At 41.9% G+C, this 15,456-nt stretch overlaps 1 protein-coding gene across 1 annotated transcript in view; it reads right to left on the minus strand.

Annotated features, from left to right (window-relative positions):
• Positions 1-8,099, minus strand: part of Gpc5 (glypican 5) — a 1,331,644-nt gene extending 1,323,545 nt beyond the window's left edge. Inside the window, exon 1 of the mRNA XM_037208786.1 lies at positions 7,548-8,099. Coding sequence (XP_037064681.1) covers positions 7,548-8,013 — 466 coding nt within the window. The 5' untranslated portion in view covers positions 8,014-8,099. The remainder of the gene's footprint in view (positions 1-7,547) is intronic.
• Positions 8,100-15,456: the final 7,357 nt, after the last annotated feature.

Below are 15,456 nucleotides of genomic sequence, written 5' to 3' on the forward strand. Positions count from 1 at the left end.
ATTTATTGGTTGAGGTCACTTTATAGAATCTATGACAAAAAAAACCCAAAACTTTAATGAATACATCCTTCATCCTACCAGGATTAATCAATAGAAATTATGGCTAAGCACAATGAATAGCCTATTAAGTAATTATTAATAAAAAAAGAAATTCTATTCATCAAAATCTATGTATGAATACAAACATGAGAAAAATCAATTACAGATTCTTCTCTCAAGTACTGTATTAGTATGCTAAAGAACAGAAATACATTTAAAATAAGTCTCTGAGGTATATGAATAACTAGGTACTGGCCCATAATTGGGGAGTTGGACCTTGGGGCTGGTACTGTGGAGACACAAACACAAGCTGAAAGCAGCACACAATGTGTTTTACCTGCATGCAGCTGTGACAGTTTGCCCCCCAGAGGAAGTCTTTCCTGGGACAAACGCAGGGTCACCACAGGACTGCAGATAGGGAGCACTCGCTGTTCTTCTAGAAAACCTGAGTTCAGTTCAGCACCCTCTTCTGACCTCCTCAGGGACATGTGCAAATATAAGCACCCATACATACATACATACACACATACATACACATACATACATATTTTAAAAATAAGAATTGGAGTAGGAACTCTCCTGTGTCTAAACAACAACAAACAGATGGGAAGTTTGAGTTCTCAAAAAGCTGCCCTATATATATGAACTCAGGGGTTTCCTTTTGTTTTGTTTTTGTATTTTTCCAAGATTTCATTCTTTTATGTATACAGATGTCTTGTCTACATGTACATCTATGAACCAGAAGAGGGCATACGATCCCATATAACTATAGCTACAGATGGTTGTGAACTGCCATGTGGGTGCCAGGAATCGAACTCAGGACCTCTGAAGGAAGAACCATACTCTTAGCCATTGAGCCATCTCTCCAGTCCCTGCAGCACAGGGGTTTCTAAAGCTCTGCAGCTTGTAGGTGTTAGTGAAGTTTGTAGGCTATGAAAAGTATCACATAGGAAATGGCTAAAAATATGTTTCTCTGATCTGATGTGTAAAACTTTCAGTTAGGCCCTGATGGGCTTTGCTGTGATGGTGCTACTCTTCTGTGAAGAAGAAAGCCAAAAAGAGTGCCCATCTCAGAGCCATGGGCTTAACACTATAAAACATTTTTTAAAAATCCCAGCATATAGACAACAAGGTCTTAGATACTCAGAACTCATGACTTTATTCTATAGCTTAAGAATCAGAGAGCTCCAAAAATGTACCAAGGTACTTCTTTCAGCTTAACGAAATAAATTAGCATTGCAACTCTTATTTTGTGACAAATCTTGGTCTATGCACCAGACAGTATCCAAAAAATAGAGTACAAACCAAGATCAATCAGCTGTATGACTTTCAGGATCCCAAGTCAGAAGCAAATGCAAGACCAGTGTTCAAATTTCAATACAGGGCCAATAGTGCATTAAAATAGGAATGACATCCTTCTGAATGTGGACTCCTGTGTGACAGAATAGACGACAACATGCCTGTGACACTGGCCCCAGTAGATACGTTCTCTGTTTTCATTAAGCATGTAATCCATAGTGAACGATCTAGAGGTGAAAGAGGAGGAGTGTATAACAGGTGCCGGGTAACAGAGGAAAAGGGGTGTGTAACAGGTGCCAGGTAACAAAAGAAAGGGCATTATACAATAATAACTGGTATAATCCGGTTTTGTAAATGCTAATTTAAGATGAAATTTGAAGCATGCAAATAAGCCAGCAATTCAATCAGTCTCTCCCTTTTCACCTCCCCTCACCTGAGTGTGTGTGTGTGTGTGTGTGTGTGTGTGTGTGTGTGTGTGTGTACCTGCTGGCACGTGTGCGTGCGCACATGCTATTCCCCACTCAAACTAATTGCTATTGTAATTTAGCTGTCTAGATCCATGACCATATTCCCAGATAATCTAGTTGGTAATCTAGATAATCTACATTATACACACATACATCATGGAGTAACAAAACCTTCATTTCAGAAATTCTTAATTAGTGACAAAGAAGCAAAAGTTGTGAGTGTAAAATGTTCCTCTTGAGCTTCTGTGGTGATATTGTGTTCCCCAAAATATTGTGCACCCTAATAAACTTATGTGGGGTCAAAGAACAGAACAGTCACTAGATAGACATAGAGGCCAGAAAATGGTGGCACTCACACCTTTAATCCTAGCATTCCAAAGGCAGAGATCCACCTGGATTTCTGTGAGTTCAAGGCCATATTGGAAACAGCCAAGCATGGTGACTCACGCCTTTAATCCCAGAAAGTGAGCCTTTAATCCCAGCAAGTGATGGCAGAAAGGTATATAAGGTGTGAGAAACTAGAGGCATTCAGCTAGTTAAGCTTTTAGCTTTTAGCAGCAGTTCAGCTGAGATCCATTCAGATGAGGACACAGAGGCTTCCAGTCTGAGGAAACAAGATCAGCTGAGGAACTGGCGAGGAATTGGCTGTGGCTTGTTCTGCTTCTCTGATCTTCCAGCATTCACCCCAATAACTGGCTCCAGGTTTGATTTTATTAATAAGACTCTTTAAGATTCCTGCTACAAGCTTCCAAATTGCAACCACCCTGAAACCATTATACAAATAGAAGATTGTGACACCAGGTTTAAAAAGTCACCGCAATCGTGAGAGAGGGAAGATGGAGCATACGTACATATAGTTCTGTGCAGTGCTTACAGTTAGCCCTGTAGTGTTTGCCTCACCTATACAGACATGGCTCCGAGCATTGAAATAAACTTTCTTTCTTAGTTGTATAGTAGTTCACAAGAAACCGATAGACTACCATTAGCAAATAATGTCATTTCAAATAGAAATACATTTTCTAATTTTAAAACTAAATATTTGTGAATGAAAAATTTCAATTATTATTCTTAAAGCCTCTTGATATATAGAATTAAGACACACTAAAGTTGCACCCTTAAAAATCAAGTAAGTTTAAATCAAGGCAAAAAGTAAAAGTTCAGAGTTTACAAACCAGGAAAGAGGTATAAGATGACAATTAACTTATTTAACTTAATTAAACTTAATTAACAAGGTGACTCCATGGGTGAAAGTGTTGACCCTGCAATCCTTATCGCTTGTCTTAAGCCCTGCAACCCCATGCCGGGATGAAAGAACCCATTCCCAAAGGCTGTGCTCTTACTTCTATAAGTGCAACCCTGGCATGTATGCTCACCACATTCAAACACACACAGACACACACACACGCATGCACGCATGCTGTGGATATCTATATGCTGTGAATGTGTTTCTTTGATTGGTTAATAAATAAAGTGCTGATTGGCCAGTAGTCAGGGAGGAAGTATAGGCAGGACAAAGAGAGAGGAGAATTCTGGGAACAAAAAGGCTGAGTCAGAGAGACACTGCCAGCCGCCACCATGAGAAGCAACATGTAAAGATACCGGTAAGCCACGAACCATGTGGCAACTTATAGATTAATAGAAATGGGTTAATGTAAGATATAAGAACAGTTAGCAAGAAGCCTGAGCCATTAGGCCAAACAGTTTAAATAATAAAAGTGTCTGTGTGTTTATTTGGGTCTGAGTGGCTGCGGCCTGGATGGGACTGGAGATAACTCCAGCTACACACGTGTGCACGCATGCACACACACGCACACACACATTTTAAAAGATGACAACCTATCAACTTCACATGGAGAACTATAAGTAGAACCTTCAACTTTCACAGCCCAGCTGTGTGTAATTCTGAGCCCCATGTTTATTAGGTAGACTGCTGTTATTGTATGTTACAGTGAGACAAACTGACCTTTTATGGTGTGATTAAATGAAAGCATTTTAAAGCAACCCCAGAGCCAAAGCCACTTCACAGAGTTCTACTTTAAAGTATCGCATAATATCAGAATTTCTGTTTTTGTCACTTCAAATTGACTACCATTCTATAGATAGCTAAAACCATCCAGGTGAAAATGATTGCTATACTTTGGGTGCTGAGCACCCCACAAAAGTCTTGTAGGAAAACCCTGGTGCAGGAGTGGCAGTCTTAGAATTTCCAGAGGTAAATTCTGCAGGAGGTCTTTAGATCATTGGAGTTATGGCTCCAGAAGGGGCTCCTGGACTCTGGTGCCTTCACCTTCAAGTGTATAGTCTCCAGTGCCTACCTACAATCACCTAGGCTGTCCCAGTCAACTGGGCCATGGAAACCTGCACTGGAGCCCCTTACACCACAAACCCAAATAAATCTCTTCTGTTTGTGATTTCACTGCATCAGGTATTCTAATCTTGTGTAGTCATGAAAAGTTGACTAAGGCTCCTGTTCCACAGATTTTTCTACAAAGTGTGTATTTGAGATAGATGAACACCCACTAAGATTAATTATATGCTAGTTATCTGACAGCTGGTTTTAAATAAATCCCTTAACTATCCTCTAAAATAATAAATACATCTGTGAAGAAATCATTGTCTCCCCTCCCCAATGAGTAAAATAAAAAGAAGGGCCATTTAAAGATGCCCCCACTCACAGTTCTTCTCTGAATAAAATAAACAAGAGCAGAGGGCACCTTGACTACTACTTAGAAAATAAAATCGGAACACAGGGACATCTGTAATTCTAATCACATTTGTGCCTTCTCTCCTTTTTTACATTTCTCATCCAAACATTCTTAGGCTCTCAATAGGCTTAGAGGAATTGGAGCAGTGCAGAGAACAAAGGTGGGAATCCAAGAAGGAGCTTAAGTCACTGTCCACACCATTTTAATAATTTCAAACCAGCTAAGATCTTCCAGAAGACATAAAAATCACAAGTGTAGGAAGGAACTGTAAAAAGTTAGTCAATTTTCTTTATATTACAGAAATAGCAATTTAGCTAGACACCTAAGGAGTTAACCCCTGTGGACAAGAAATGCAATAAATAAATAAATAAATGCACTAAAAAATAAACTGCTAAAAAAACAAACACTAAATTAAAGGTATTAGTTTTAGCCAATGAAAGACTATGTATTAAGTAAGTACATGAATTTTTTAAAAAATGGCACTATTTGTATTCTCATACGGAAATGATATATAAATATACACTGTCCTGAGGACGGGGTGATTTTAGAAAACAAGGTAGCCACCTACTGACTTCATCATGTTAGCTATTATATAGTTATAAAAAATACAACTATAATATATATATAAATATAATAAATATAAGAATAAAATGTTTATTAAGCATATGCTACACACAACTTATGCAAATTGAGAATGGGATATTTTTAGCAGGGGAAAAAAGATAAATCAATGCTAAAACATTTTAATGTTTTACTGAGGCATTAAAATTAATGAATGATACAAGAAAATTTCAGTATCATACCAAGTTTGTGTATGAATGGTTTTACTGGGTTAGTCAAAATCAACACAATACTTTCACCTGACTTTCCTCAGTGAAAATACCCAAGGAACTTGGCACTGCTTTCAGGAGTACCACTGCTGTCACTGAGAGCAGGGCTGGACCAGCCACAGCATAGCTCCTTCAGTGGGTACTGCTGTCTCTGAGAGCATGGCTGGACCAGCCACAGCATAGCTCCTTCAGTGGGAACTGCTGTCTCTGAGAGCAGGGCTGGCCCACCTACAGCATAGCTCCTTCAGTGGGAACTGCTGTCTCTGAGAGCAGGGCTGGCCCACCTACGGCATAGCTCCTTCAGTGGGAACTGCTGTCTCTGAGAGCAGGGCTGGCCCACCTACAGCATAGCTCCTTCAGTGGGAACTGCTGTCTCTGAGAGCAGGGCTGGCCCAGCGACAGCATAGCTCCTTCAGTGGGAACTGCTCTGCTCTCCATCACCCGAGGTCACAGATAAAAAAGGAGTTTGCAATAGGGAAACAACCCAAGATGACTTTAAAAAGCAGGTGCGTGCCCTCCCAGGATTAGTCTGTGCCATAAGTATCAAATGCCAACACTGACAACCTTTTGCTTTTCTGTGGGGCAGAGCTTCAGTAGTAGTCCCTTACACCGTGGTAAAAGGCTATCTCAGTGATCAATGCTGTAGAAAGGGACAGTATATACAGGTTCTAGAAATGAAACTCGACACCTTTCTGCAATGTGTTGTCTTCAGCAGGCACTAGAAACACTGAGATGTGAGAAGGTGTTGGAATCAAAGCCTTACTGAACAGCTGTCAACACGCAGCCAAAGCTATGGCATTCAGGGGACAAAAATTCTCAGAATGTGAGGGTTTCATAGCTCAACACCCATTGCACACAAACCATTTAGTTTTATAAGCAACTAAGTGAGATGCATTTCTTAATGAAAGAGTACACTAAAATAAGTAAGTACATACATATAAGGGGATTTTTGCTGCTGTTGTTTTGTTTATTTGTTGAGGAGACAAGAAATGCCCTAAGCTGGAAGTATCAACTATGTGTGTCAAGTAGATTAGAAAGTGTCTGTGTACTGAATAGGCATTCAAATCAATATTGGTATATTTAAAGGTGGTCATGTAAGCTCTGACTGATCGTTTTATGTGCCCAGAATCCCCGGAAGGATGATGAGCATCGAGTTTACTGGCAGAAAAGCAACCAAGCCAATATGCTACCACTGGGGAGTGCTAAAGGCAAGACTCCTCGCACTGGAAAAGGGATGTGTTCTGTACTCAGGCAGCCTTTACAAATTCTTTGTTCACCCAACAACCTCTGCCCCTTCTGATGACTTCAGCAACAGCTAGCATTACTTCACTAACTTAGCTCCAATTGCGTTGGCTCGCTAACACCTTCTCTTCAGATAGAGTGTGTACTGCCTCTCCTGCCAGCAGCTAAGAATTTGAGTGCTAGGCTAGGGCACAGGGGATGAACATTAGGTAGAGGGAGCTTATAGGAAGAATGCTTTCCACCCGCCACATTAACTGTATCCTTTCCCTGGGAGTCTCAGGCATACAGCAACCATGCTCAGAGCCTCCAAAAGGCAGGGTTTAAACGCCTGTTGCCCTAACGCTTTTTAGGCAAGAAACTATTTTGTGGGTTTGGGAGACACACTGAGCAGCTCGGATTTCTGTAGGAAAGCTTGGTGCCAGGGTGCAGAGGGGCAACTAAAGGCCATGTCTGAGTGTACTGGGTCCAGTGCTCATTACAGAAAATATCGACTGCATCTGTCCAGCAAAGGAAACATAAGAATTTATGTTTTTACCATCAAACTTGTGGCAACCAACACAATTCCTTTGAGGTTTTGAGAAAACAGCAAAACCAGGACCCCTGGTGACATCCCCTCTAAGAACAGATCCACAGACTTGTCAGCACGGTGAACAAACCTCCCCTTTACTAGTCCTTCAAACACATCACTAAGACTAAGAGAAAGAGCACTGGCGGGAAGCAAATGCTCCAGAGCTTGAAGGAACCCCAGGCGCAGTTAAGGGGCCCCTTGAAGCTGCTCTACTCGGGTGAGCACAGCAAGCATCCCTGAAGACCTCACCTCGATTCACCTAGTGGGACTGGAGGACCCGAAAGGTCATCTTTTCACGAAAGACCATCCCTAGATGCCTGGGAGAGCCTGGTTGCAAGCCCAGAGATCCCCGGCCCGCCGGAGGTCCTCACACTGCCAAGCCAGGCAGGGCTCTTACCTGCCCGTGGTGTATATGGCAGCCCCTTGACAGCTCCCCCAAGCCGCCACTGGAAAAGTTTCCGAACTTCTTCGCAGCTCTCCAAACCCTCGCTTCGGGTAGATCCAAGGAGAGCCAGGAGGAGGAGACAGCGCCAGCTCAGATGCCAGATGCGGGTGTCCATCCTCGGTGTTTGGGTCGCGCCTTCCCCGCCGTGGTCCCCACTCTCCCGCGCTCCTTGCGCCGGTGGCGCCGGGGTAAGATGCGTGGCCGAGGCTGGAGGGGATGCGATGCGCAGGCGGCCTCCGGAAGACAGCGCACGGACCGCAGCTTCACCTGCAAGAGCTCGGCTTTTTCCTTTGGAGCCCCGAGGTTGAGATGCTGGACTTCTCAGGCTCAGCATCGCCCGGGTCCCTCCGGGACCGGGGCGAGTTGGCGCTGTACGAGCCGAACCCGAGCTCCGGAGAAGCGGAGAATCTGCGAGCATCTGGCACCCGCTATCAGCGCAGCAGCCGCTGGGCTCGCGCCGCAAACCTAGGCTGTGCCGGCTCGCAGAGCTCCACTAAAGCCGGGCTGGCTGGCCCCGCGAGCAGGCCACGCCCTTAGCCACACCCCCGGCGGGCCGTCAGCTCCGCCCCAGCCCAGATCCTGCCGAGCCCAGCGACAGCCAGGCTGCGCGACCTCAGAAAAGAAGCAAATTAGTGGACAGAAGCCCAGTCTTCTTCCTCCCGGTTCATTTGGGAAATCATTGACCTGCTGAAACAAAAGTATGTCTAAGAAGGATCAGAGAAAAGGAGATGAGAACCATGGGTTGGAAGTAATAGGAAACATTTCTCTACAAATCAAGGTCCCCTATGCATGGGATTTTTGTATTCAAATTTCATGTAGTGGACACTGGGCACAATACGAAAGGCATAAGCTGGTTTTTGAGAAACTTAATAACAGGTTTCAAAGAAACCTGAAGGAAAAGTTATTTTTAAATGCTTTATGTTAGTACTTTGGAGTATTTTTCTGTAAAATTGACTATGAATTTTCTGAAATGATCTCTCTGGAAAGCTATCACATTCTTACTATCACGGACAAGTCCAGATTATTCTCTTTAACATCATAGTTCACCTCAGCGCTCTGTACCTTCACAGGCCTTTCTGAGCCTGAGCACATTTGAGAATGTTTGTATTATTTCTCAGAGAGTAACTAAAACAAAAGTGCTCAGAGGAGTTTCTCCCCAGGAAATAAAAACAACGAACATACTGGGCAAGTAAAAGCCAACAAAGAAAGTTTGCCAAGTTAGATTTTGCAAAAGGAATGCAGAAGAAACCAGGAACAAAAAGGCAAAAAAGTGACAAGTCCCTCAACACACCCACCTGGAGAGAAGAGGGTGCCTTTCCAACACAAAGCAGCTGTTTAAAAGCATTAGGCTCGGGGGGGGGGGGGGACTCTAAATACTTTAACCACTTTAAGAGAATTTTGTCTTAAGCTGAACCCTTGCCAAGACTCACGATGAATAACTGTCAGTCTCAGCTAAGTGCTGCAGGGTTTTTCTAATGACCGTTTGATATCCAAGGTAGCACTTTCAGAAGGTGAGTTCTTGCTATGGCGGGGACAGTTTCAGAGTGAAATACTACCTATGTGGCTTCCAACCTCTGTTGCAGGAGATTTGTTTGTGTTGTTGCTCCAAGACGCCAGTAGAGCCAGGCTTTGGTTGAGGACAGGTTCATATTTAGCCTCCGAGTGGATATAGAGGTTTCTGGCGACTCAGAGGAGATAAGAGGGACACACGGGAGGAATAAGGAGGGGTCAAAGCAGATTTGAGGAGCTTTGGAGGAAGGGAGAGTGGAGAGTAGAGGTTGCTGGTCTTTTTCTCCATTGCTCTGTGGATCTATATGACTCCCGACCATTTTTTATTAATAAAACAATAAAAGAAGCCACTTTATATGGCGTCCAATGTGAGAGCACATATATTTCCACATATAACCTAAGAATGCTTTAAAAAGAAAAAAGAAATAAAACACAAACACAGAGTCAGACATGGCTTTCTAGTCCTACCCCACAGTCTCTCAGGCAGGCCACAGTGTACAGTGCTATGTGTGGAACCACATAGCAGTTTTAAGACTTGGCTCTCGTGGTTAGAGAAGGTTGCAGGTGCACAGTAAAGCTGTCCAGACTTTAAACAGATACAGTTAAAAATTGATATAGACAGTCATAGGAAAAAAATAGTTTAAAAGTAATAAAGTCTTTAAAGAGAGAGTAATATAAAAAATACACATAAAGGTGGGAAATACACAGGGCATCTAGATCCTGTATGGTGTTTTGTTGACTTTGAATTTTTAGAATGCTTATGACCAAATGGCAGCTGCTGAGTGACACTGTAATTTGAAGGGGACTGCTGAATTAAACCAGCCTAGATACTTTAGAGGTGTCTTAGCTTCAAAATGTTAGTCAGGAAATGTGTTACATTGGTGAAGAGGTTATGCCTTTGTTTCCAGAGGAAACAAAAAGAATGGTTCTCTTCAAAATTAATGAAGATTGAATTTGATTGGGGGAGACCTCCTGAAAGTCTCGACTACAGACACAAAGAAAGAAACCAAAAAAGACTACAGAACAGGTGATGTATATGCTGATACCTCTATTATGGGAACAGCTCTGAGACTGGATGAGATGATAAATCTTGTTGGCTAAAGAGTCCTCGTGACTTATTACTATATATCATCCTTTCTTTCATATGGCATGTATAGAGGTTTAGTTATATAGTCTAAACAGACATATAAAGTTAACAGATGCCTTTTTCCTGCTCAAACATAAACAAAAAAATCTTTAGATAACTTGTGTGCACTGCATATTCCATACTTGCGTTAATGCAGATATATATGTTACTTTTAAAAGTTTATGTGTTTTCAGTAAAAAAGGACCAGACACCAATAGAGACAAGTAGTTAAGGTAATCCAGCCTCTCGCAATTCCTGTGTTTCAGTTTCCTCAATATTCTACATCCAGAACAACTTCAAAGCTGCTAGCTGAGATGGTCCAGCTTCACAGACTAACCAGCCAGGACTTCAGATAAGCTCTACACTTTCCCATCACACAGAGACTAAACAAAAAAGTAACACAGCTAGCTCTCCCAGGACCTGACCATTATCTCAATTTTCTCAAGATCCCATAAAGATATCATTGCCCCAAGACAGCAGGAAGTAATTTTAAGAACATGATGCCTACATTCCCAAGAGGTACAGTAGGTGATTTCTGGTCATTCAGTGGGTTATGGATGTTTACCATCATATAGGCAGTTGGTTACAAATTGTTATTGGTCATGGACAGGGAAGAAACTAAGCAAAAGAGATTAGACTCAGGGCTCTCATTCTGAAAAGAAAAAAGGGGGATATAGGAACGGTAAGATAGAAGGGTAGATTGTGGAAACTACTTTTAAACTAAAAAAATGCAACTACTAGTTTCAAATATTTTACATTGGTATGAATTTTTGTATATTGATACAAATGTAAGGCTATTTTTATGCTATATATATGTATATGTATATATATATGTTGCTACTCTTGTTTAAGATATTTTTGTATAGTGATACAAATTAAAGGTTATTTGTGTTATACTGTATGTATGTTTATACTCTTGTTTAAGGTATTGTTCCAATGCAGCTCATTTAAAAATGCAATGAAGTTCTAGTCCTTGAAAGCTATTAGGATAATAAAGAAATACATGTTAGTAGTTAGTCATTTAAAACAATCAAACTTATAGTCATGTTAGGTATGTTTTCAAGTTCAAACAGATAATATATCTTAAATAGATAGATGGTCTTTAAACACTTCAGAGACCTACAGAATTTAAAATGTTTTATTAACATAAGGCTTTTCATGAAAGTGAGACACATCTACTCCTGGCAGCACCAATTTACTTCAAAAGAGATGATGAGCATCAACAAACCTCCATATTGAGTTTGCTCTCTTTGTGGCAGTTAGCCACTGAGAAACTGCCCTTGCCTTAACTGCTGACATATGCTGTCTAAATTGACAAGCAGAACACAAAAGAAGGTGACTGCTCAACTTTGTCAAGACAAGGGAAAATAGTCCTTCAAAATTTCTGCTTCACAAAAAAGCCTGTCAGATATTCTAGGCCTGTAGGCTGAAAATGATGCCCCAGTGTTACAGAGGAACCCTGGTATGACTGTCCAGGCAGCCCGATGTTTCTGTGATTCCTACAGTTTTGGAAATTGTTTGCTCTGCACTTCCTGTTTATTTGGGTAATATTATAACCTTCTCAGATCTCTGATGGGGTTGAAGACTAGATAGTTATAGTTACAGTTTTCCTTAGTTAAGACAGAAAGGAAACTAGGTACAAAACTTTGAACTCACCAAGAGAAGACAGATGGAGTATTTTCTCTGATTTTGCTAAATACAAATGGACTGGACATTGTGAATGTAACCTTACTTGATACATGTTTTCATTGTATATAGTTTTACTATGTTAGAGTTAAAATCTTTCCTTTTTGTTAAGACAAAAGAAGAGAAGATTGTGGGAGATTTGTTTGTGTAGTTGCTCCAAGACCACCAGTGGAGTCCACATTCAGCCGGCCAGAGTTTTCTGGTAGACTCAGAGGAGATAAATGGACATGCAGGAGGAATAAGGAGGGTCCAAAGGAGATACACAGCACTTTCGAGCAGGGAAGCATGGAGAGTAGAGGTTGACAATCATTTTCTCTGTTGCTTTGTGGATTATGGAGGATCCTCCCCCACTTTTTTCAGTGTATTCTTGAGGAGAGGGGGATAAGAAAATATCAGATAGAGAGACCTAGCTGAAAAGAAGAAAGACAGAAACACAGGATAGCTTCAGGAGAACCCAGATCAAAATCCACTGGCCCAGAACTTTATTCAGAAGGACTTTTTATAGCAATGCCAAGGGGTGAGGCAAAAGACCTTCCCCTTGCTAGATATAGCCAAGTACAGACCATTCCAAATATCTGGTTACCGTGCCCATGGTCTTTTCCCCTTATGCAGCTTTGCTGGGTAAAGCAAGCTCAGATTCTCTGATCCTGAGTAATTTGGGCCTCCACAAATCCCCCTTCTCAATAATATAAATCTCAAGTGGAAATACAGAGCTTAACTCTATGTAGCTCTGAATCAGCTTTTCCACTAAGAGCTTGCAAGTAGCTGGAATAATTATAGCAATACACTTGCTAATTAAGACTGCTATACCTCCCAGTAAAGGAGTAGAGGATGATAAAGATGGAATGGACTTTTTGAATGGGTCTAAAATATAGACTTAGTTGCACCAAGCCCTTCTTTAAATCAACAAAGTCCTGATGCAACCACATGAAACCTAAAGACTCCCTTAGCATCATCATTGACATTAACAGGTTAACATCATATATTTAACATAAATATTTAACATAAATATTAGTGAAATAATTACAATTCTTACAAACTTACATCCAAAAGCAAACTCTTAATAGAACCATTAATACTTTAAAAGCTTTAGCAAAAATACATTTTAAAGCAATCTCTTAATAGAACCATTTGCATTTCTTGCTATTAAAACATAAGGTATATTAACACAACTTAACATTAATCCATTCAAGGAACAAGAAAATATTAAATTAAATACACTGAGGAATATTAACTCCCCCTTTTCTTTATAATTTTTTAAACTGAATCTTGAGCCTAGGTAGAAAAAAAAAATTTCTCTTTTTCTTCACAAAATAGTTACATAAACAGTTCCATTTTTTACATAAAATCAGTTCAACAAAACAGTTCATAAATAACCACAGTTGATAGATGTGTATGTAAATTCAAAATTGTCACATTGCAATGCAATTACTCCTGTCCATCCCATTTCTTAAGTCTGAGAGTTTAAAAAGACAGTTCTGGTACCATTTTTAAATGTTCAAAATCAGGGTCTGGCTCATCAGTTGCCCCGAAATCTTTATACAGCTGTCAGAGTAATAATGACTCTGAAGAAAACAGCTCCAAATATGAGGAATCCCATAACCAATTTTTTTTCAGTTCAAGCAAGCCTCTCTGAGACTTTCATTCTCTGCCACAGCTATGCTTTGCTGTCTGTAGCCTTCCCCTGAGGCCATTTTTGCTCCAGGGAAAAAGCTATTAGCTAGCTGGGACACAATCCTTTCAAAAGAGACCTTCTTACAGCCAGCAAACAAACTGCATGGCTTTTTGCTCTTGGCTCTCACATTCCCAGTCTCTCTGTGCTTCTGTAACTGGCACATCCACCAAGGACCTCTGTGTCCTGAGGCTAGAGGGCTTTCAATCGCCTCATGCCACCTGGACTCAAGATTCCTCCCACTGCTACAAGCTGCAGCTTTTGTTCAACAACCCTGGCTCTGGAGGGAAACCCAGCCATGGCCAGTCACAGCAGCTGCACCCTGACTGCATTACCTGTTCTGCCAATGGTCCTCACATCCTGTGCTCTGCCTTCTTTGCACAGCCAAACACCACCGCCAGCCATACGGCTCTGCTTCACTCTGGCACTGGGCACTTGGGCTAGTCTAGGTTCCATCGTCTCTGTTGTTCAACCCAAAGCACAACGCTGCCTCACCCCAGCAGTTCCCTGGGCTCCAGCTCATCTCAACTGCTCATCTAACTGCTGACATTGCTTCTCTGCCCAGGGCAGCAGTCTTGTCTGCAATCTCTGCTGCTCCCCACTGCTTGCCATTCACCTTTCCCATGGCATGGCATCCCTGCCAGGCTCTCCAAGCTGCTGCCTGCCACTTGCCTTGCTGCTTGAGCTGTCTCACCAATGTCTGCCACCAGCACTGCACTGATACCTCTCAGGTCTCAGCTGCTGATGCCTGGCTGCTGCTCTTGGGCTGGCTCTGGCATCCACTATTGTTGGTGACTTCTGGAGCTTCTGAAGCTGCTCAGAATGCCAAGTTAACAGTCTGCTATGAATGCTGCTTTCTGTATCCAAGGTTTCACTCATACTTGGGGAAAACCCACTCAACTCTAAATTTCTTTTTTATTAAACACTCGCTATATCCCTATACTTAAAGCTTATATTTCCCAAATTTTACCAAAACTTTTTTACAACTTCAGAGAGAGAGAGAAACACAGACACAGACAGAGACAAAGAAGATATTTGCATCAACCTAACTTTCACTCTCCTGCTTTATATTTACAATTACCCCCGAAGATTAAAATACCACCATCTCTAACCCAAACCCAGAAAGACAGTCATGGTATCTACTCACTCATAGGTGGATTCTAGATATAAAATAAATAACAATCAGACCACAACCCATAGAACCATAGAGGCTATATATATAGCATGGAGGTCCCTAGGACAACTGTGGCTTATAATAAATATCAGTTTTACTCAATTACTGGAATAAAATAGCCAAATGAATGGAAACACATGAACTATGAACCAAAGGCTGACGGGCCCCCAGCTGGATCAGGCCCTCTGAATAGGTGAGACAGTTGATTGGCTTGATCAGTTTGGTAGGCAACTAGGCAGTGGGACCAAGTCCTGTGCTCATTGCATGAGTTGGCTGTTTGAAACCTGGAGCTTATGCAGGGACACTTGGCTCAGTCTGGGAGGAAGGGACTGGACCTGCCTGGACAGAGTCTACCAGGTTGATCGCAGTCCTCGGGGGAGGACTTGTCCTGGAGGAGGTTGGAATGGGGGCTGGGCTGGGGGTAAGGGGAGGGGGTGGTAGGGGGGAGAATAGGGGAACCCGTGGCTGATATGTAGAACTGAATGGTATTGTATCTCAACTTACTTGATCACTGGGCATGTCCCCTGCTCCACAGTGCCCCCTACTCTCATTTCACCATGTTCCCAGTTCAGGCACCATCTTTGGGGACCTTCCCCCACTTTTTCAAGGGTACTCTTGAGGAGAGAGGGATAAGAAACTGTCAGATAGAAAGAGAGACCTAGCCAAGAAGAAAAAAGACAGAAACACATGATAG

The sequence above is a fragment of the Peromyscus leucopus genome, chromosome 9 (genome assembly GCF_004664715.2).
Source record: "Peromyscus leucopus breed LL Stock chromosome 9, UCI_PerLeu_2.1, whole genome shotgun sequence".
In the NCBI taxonomy this organism is placed as follows: Eukaryota; Metazoa; Chordata; class Mammalia; order Rodentia; family Cricetidae; genus Peromyscus; species Peromyscus leucopus.